Source organism: Pyxicephalus adspersus, chromosome 8, assembly GCF_032062135.1.
Source record: "Pyxicephalus adspersus chromosome 8, UCB_Pads_2.0, whole genome shotgun sequence".
NCBI lineage: Eukaryota > Metazoa > Chordata > Amphibia > Anura > Pyxicephalidae > Pyxicephalus > Pyxicephalus adspersus.
In genome coordinates, this window is record NC_092865.1 from 67165816 (window position 1) to 67171815 (window position 6000).

At 39.2% G+C, this 6000-nt stretch overlaps 1 protein-coding gene across 1 annotated transcript in view; it reads right to left on the bottom strand.

Moving 5' to 3' along the window:
• Positions 1-4469: 4469 nt before the first annotated feature.
• The window catches only part of RAF1 (Raf-1 proto-oncogene, serine/threonine kinase), a gene marked incomplete in the record, with an annotated part of 77385 nt that continues 75854 nt past the window's right edge, over positions 4470-6000 (bottom strand). Inside the window, 1 exon segment of the mRNA XM_072421008.1 lies at positions 4470-5371. Coding sequence (XP_072277109.1) covers positions 5231-5371 — 141 coding nt within the window.

The window sequence follows — 6000 nt, forward strand, 5'->3', positions numbered from 1 at the left end:
TGCACCACTTAAACGCGTGTTCATTTTGGTGGCTGCAAAACTTTTTAATTGAAATAGTTTGGCAAGGGGGTGGGGCAGAGTGAAGTTTGCATAGTGGCAATAAGCACTTCCAATCCAAGTCTATGTAGATGGCTGGGGTGGTAAAACAACCTTATATGTTGTATGTGGCATCAGAAGACAAAAAACATGGGTCAATGCTTCCACCCTTAGGGGGGGGGAGAACCGCTTGTTCCAATGCTAAAAAATGATTAGACAGAAAAACTGCTAAACTGTGCTGCTGGTAAGGTTTTAGTATAGTTACTGCTGCCTTGGGGAGATGTTACACGTACATTTAATGGAAGCTCAGGACTCCTATCTGCAAACACAATATGAACAAGTGCTTCAGTATAATGGCAACCAGTGAAATCTGTGTGGGATTGCTTACTCCCCATTGCAGGTCTGAGCCTGCTCTTTATACAACAAATCTCCATACTGGTACACCAGGGCTCCCAAGAATTTTTTTGGCCAGGTGCGGGGTGTCTGTTTTCTACCTTCCCCCAACTTTCTAGTACCTGCTCTATTAATATGTCCAATTTTTCCATTTTTGTATAATAACTGTGAAATGATTTGTATTTTGATCCAACTTCCTAGTGTAGTGTATAACAAGTTAGGCTGCTCCCGAGTGACTACTGGCAACTGACATATATATTTTATATATTTAGCCCCTGATGACACATCTGCAGAAGGAGTAGCCCCTGAAATATGTGACAAATCACAGGAGACTGCAGATTTTCCTTTTTTTTTCTGCAGCCTGACTGTTCAATCCATCTCCTAACGGTTGAAACGACTTGAAATTTTTAGTACGTTCATAGCTTCTAAATTATTTTTTAAGAATTTCAAAACATGGGGGTAACAAGTTTAAAAACTTGTAAAAATTGAACATGTGGTTGCTGTTTTAAGAGTGTCTCGGGGCCCAGATTCGAAAATGCAAATTGGGGGACCACAGGGGTCACTTATATAGCATCCAGCATTGGAGTGGGTGGGTCTCCTAAATTTAGACATAACTCATCATATGCTGCTCTGTCTGCTTCTCTTTGAACCACAACGTCTCTGGCCCAGAGAGGTGTAGGAAACCGAAAATGTAGGTGCAAATGGGACACTTGTGGCTAAACTCTAAAACGTCATCATTACAACATAAAAAAAAATAAACTCTACTCAATAAATCCTGCTGCCCTGTTCCAAATGCTGTACATTTTTAATACCTTAATCCCATTTTGTATTACTGGGCAGTGTTATGTCCTAATGATGCCATAGTGATGAAATTTTAGAGGATGTTATCCAGACGTTCCCCACACGCTTGGTTTCTTACACCTCCACATTCCAGAGAAATTGGGATTCAGCTAGACGTGGGTAATAATGTGCAACAGGGCAGCGCATTTATTTAGGCAAAAGTTTGTTCCAATCATGCTATAGTAATGAACATTTAGGGGACGTTAGCCAAACGTGTCCCCCCACTTGCATCTACATTTTTGATTTCATGGAGCCTGCTGTTCTTTGGGGTTCAAAGAGGAGAAACAGACAGGGTAACACAGTATGACAGTTATAGATTTGTGACAAGTAGGAATAAAATTAGGGGCCAAATCACAATGCTTTTTGCTATGGGGGCCCCAGGGTCCAAATTTGCATTTTCAATTAAGGATTCTTAGGTGCACTTGCTTTAGAAACAGAAAAACCTCAATGTTGTAAAAAATTTTTTCAAGTTTTTAAAATTGTGAACCCTCATATCTTAAAATTCTTGAAAGATGGGGTGAAGTTGTGGGTACTAGCTTTGAGGAAACCCTGTGCAGCCTGAAAATTTAAGTCATTGCAACATATGGTTTAGGAGATAATGGAGGTTTGTACACAGTGGGTTGTAAGGCTGCAGAATATGACGGGCAGCATTTCACACACAGCTATTGCCCTATGCTGCCAATGTCATTAAACACGCCCACCCGGGCAGATACATTTTACAAGCAGGGAATAGGGGTTGGACTGCCTGTGTCCCAATCTCATGCTAGTTGTGCTTCCCCCCCCCCCCTTAGCAGCAGCTGTAATCCTCTGAACAGGTGACAGCTGAGAACGGCACAACCCCACTGTGATCGGCTCAGAGCTGCTGCTAAAAGCTGGGCGCTGCACCCAGGTAAAACCCACTGGGGAGAACTATTAACCCCCCCCCCCCCTAGTGGTTATCCCGAGTGTGACTCGGGGTGGATTTTCAATACAAAAAGCAGTATTCCCAACTCGGGGTCGCTTTAACCTAAAAAAAAACCCACTTACCTTGCTCTGCTCCAGCCACAAAGTGCAGAGACTATCTCTGGGCTTTCCTGGTGACATTGGTGCATTCGTTGGACGGAGCGGCAGGAAATTCAAATAATTTTGTTTTGGATTCAATGTATTGAATCCAATACAAAGAAATTATATCTATATCTATATCTCTCTCTATCTCTCTCTATCTCTCTATATCTATATCTATATCTATATCTCTCTCTATATCTATATCTATATCTCTCTCTATATCTATATCTCTCTCTATATCTATTTATATCTATCTCTCTCTATATCTATTTATATCTATCTCTCTCTATATCTATCTATATCTATATCTCTCTATATCTATCTATATCTATATCTCTCTCTATATCTATTTATATCTATATCTCTCTCTATATCTATTTATATCTATATCTCTCTCTATATCTATTTATATCTATATCTCTCTCTATATCTATTTATATCTATCTCTCTCTCTATATCTATTTATATCTATCTCTCTCTATATCTATCTATATCTATCTCTCTCTATATCTATCTATATCTATCTCTCTATATCTATCTCTATCTCTCTATCTCTCTATCTGTACACTTATTACGTTTAACTTTTTTAACAGATTTGTTATTAAAGTTTATTATTAAATTTTACATATTTCAGGGTGTTATACCTAATTATAGGCCTACGATGTAAAATAAATTTCTATTCAAAAAAAAAAAAGTAACACTTTTTGCATAGAAATTTGGTCAAAATTAGAATGCTGGGAGGGTTAAGTAAGTACTGATCTGACAAACTATCGGTGAGAGAAGCAGCTCGATAGATCTGCAGTTCAGAAATGAAAAAAAAAAAAAAAAAAAAAAAAGATACAAAATAGATTTGGCCTCTACAATACCCCTGTTGAGATGTAGAACAGGTTATGCTCAATGAGCCTTAAATGAAAAACACTTAGCTGTTTGAAGCTAAAAACAAAAAAAAAAAAAAAAAAAAAATACAAAATAGATGCAATATCGAACCCTCTGGTCCTCCAGTTGGTAGGCTGCAAAATCACGGACCGCTCTAACTGCATGAAAGTTGCACCCTGTATAACCTGCCTATAGCCTCTGAGCAACATTTAAAGGCTTTATTTACTTGCCAACAGACTCTTTACGCAACATTTGCCAAAAGATATTTATATATATATATATATATATATATATATATATATAATGGTGCATGTAACACCATGTAACACCCTGTTGGCAAATGTTGAATAAAGAGTCTGTTGGCAAGTAAATAAAGCCTTTAAATGTTGCTCAGAGGCCACACACACATACACACAAGATTTTGGTAGCTGGAAACTATTTTTCAGATGAACAAATTCTTCACACAGTCCCGTCTTGTTCTATGTAGGAGGCAGTATGAGTGACGCTTTGCTCTCCACCATGCATAGCAGTCATTCCCAATCGGTTCCTCGGTTGTTCATCAGTCTGACCACTGTACACATCAGATTTTTGACAAGACAATATCTGACGTGCATATCCAAAGGCCATGAGCTTGTGATAAGTGGATGATAAATTCTTGCTAATAACGCCTTAACAAGAAAATGATTCTTGATGTTGAAGAAGCCATTGTGGTGCAAACCTTTGGAAAATGAAGAATGAGGTCCTGAGGTGAACAAAGCAGGCAGCGCTCTGGTGGCCTCTCATGAATATGAACTGCCACTTGATGGGTGTCTCTACCATCCTCAGTCATTAGGTACTAAGTGGTTACTCTGACTCGATATATATATATATTCATTCACCACAATCCCCCCTTCTTAGGACTAAAGTCACTGCTAGGAGATACATTTCTATATTTTCTACACTGGACTGCAAAATCGGCATGTTAATTCTCACGTCTCGTTTCCTAGTGGTAACCCATGACCATGGGGCTGTCATTTAGTTGGTTCCAAACTGAATTGCAGAAAAGGTAAAAGGGGCAGCGTGGCATTTTTTTGAAGATAGTGGGATGGCCACCAGTGTAATAAGTACTCAAATGGAGCACTTTTTAAATTTTTATACTGTGTATGCAAAGAAGATAAAGTTCAGTCAGACGCTATTGTACTTTTGGCACAACAGCTTCAGGGTAACTTTATACATTTTAGCCTATCAATAACCAAATTTTGTCTACCTCCTTTCTAAGAAATCCTGCAATAGAAGCCCAATTAAAATGTGAAACACATTTAATTTATTAAAATCAGGACAGTTGTAGTTTACAATAAATGCAACAGAAGGACAAACAAATTAAAACCCAAATCAAAAAATAGACTGTATACACACCGATTCCCCTTCTAGTGCATGTATCAATAATGTGCACACACAGGCCGTATATATTCTTATACACACGGACATTGGGTGCTCTGCAAGTGCGCCGTCATCTGATGAAGCCGTCCTAGTGCAGGGCAATCACTACAAAACCAGAGTACCAGAGAGAAGCAGATTGTGCTGTGTCAGGGTAAAAACAGTCCGCTGAAAGGAAAGTTCCAACTATTCAGTTTCCTATGTCCATAATTGTGCAAAATAGTCCTTAAAGGTATCTTCTGTTCAAGAGCATGAATATTCGATTTCTTTGTTCATCTTCCTGGGATTGATAGAAAAGTCTTTCCACTTGATCATTCTCAGGCCTAATAATAGCCTGTTGGCACACATGTAACACAACGCACTGTAACATTTCAGAGAGGCCGGACACGTTGAAGCTTTGTGGCTCAAGAGATGCAGTTCATAAAACACGGAACAATTTGCTCTTCTCCATTTCATTTGCGATGGTGGCCTTGGAAATGCAATGGTAGCAGCATTTTTCTTAAGAATAACATCAAAGTGATCAGGACTCTTCCTATGTGGAAACAAAGCACTTTCAGCTTATTTCAGAAGTTGTATCTTCTTCAGAAGACTCGTGAGCAGGGGGGAAGCTTGGCAGGGGACCATTTCAAAAAATTGGTAATCTCGTGGACGTCAACGTGCACGAATTGATGTCTTCTGTGTGGGCGGCGCGGTGAAGGGAGGGCTCGGAAGCACTTCGGTTGATTTTGGGAAGTGAGTGTTGTAACAGCTCTATGGAGGAGAGGATCTAAAAAAAGAAACATTTATAAAAGGTTAAAAAACTGAATTGTAAAAATACTAAAAACCTACCGCCACTTTCCTGCCATATGGCTCCCTTCTCAGCCATGGCGTTTCTGTCTCTCCTGCTACATCTTCTATGATTTAAAATAAAAGGTCTCCTAACGGAAGGCACACAAAAATATTTGCAGAAAAGTGAAAAGCTAACAATAATTATAATTACGTTGGCACGGTGGCTCAGGAGTTAGCACTCCTAGCAGGTTCTCCCTGTGTCTGCGTGGGATTCCTCCAGGTACGCCAGTTTCCCCTCTCTTCCCAAAAACATGCAGTTAGGTTATTGGCTTTCCCCCAAAAAAATTGACCTTAGACTACATTGATGACATATGACTTTGGAAGGGACGTTAGTGACACAACTATGGACTTTGTACAGCGCTGCGTAATATGATGGCGCTATATAAATACTGTGTAATAATAATTCAAGAACAACAATTTTTCTAATGTAAATACTCCTGCATATACACGAACCAACTCCACATGCCAAGCAGATATAAAAGCATAAATGAATGGACCCTCGCTATTTATTGTCTGTGCTCACCACTTACTGATTTATTACAGCTCTCAAGGCTGGAGAGAATACAC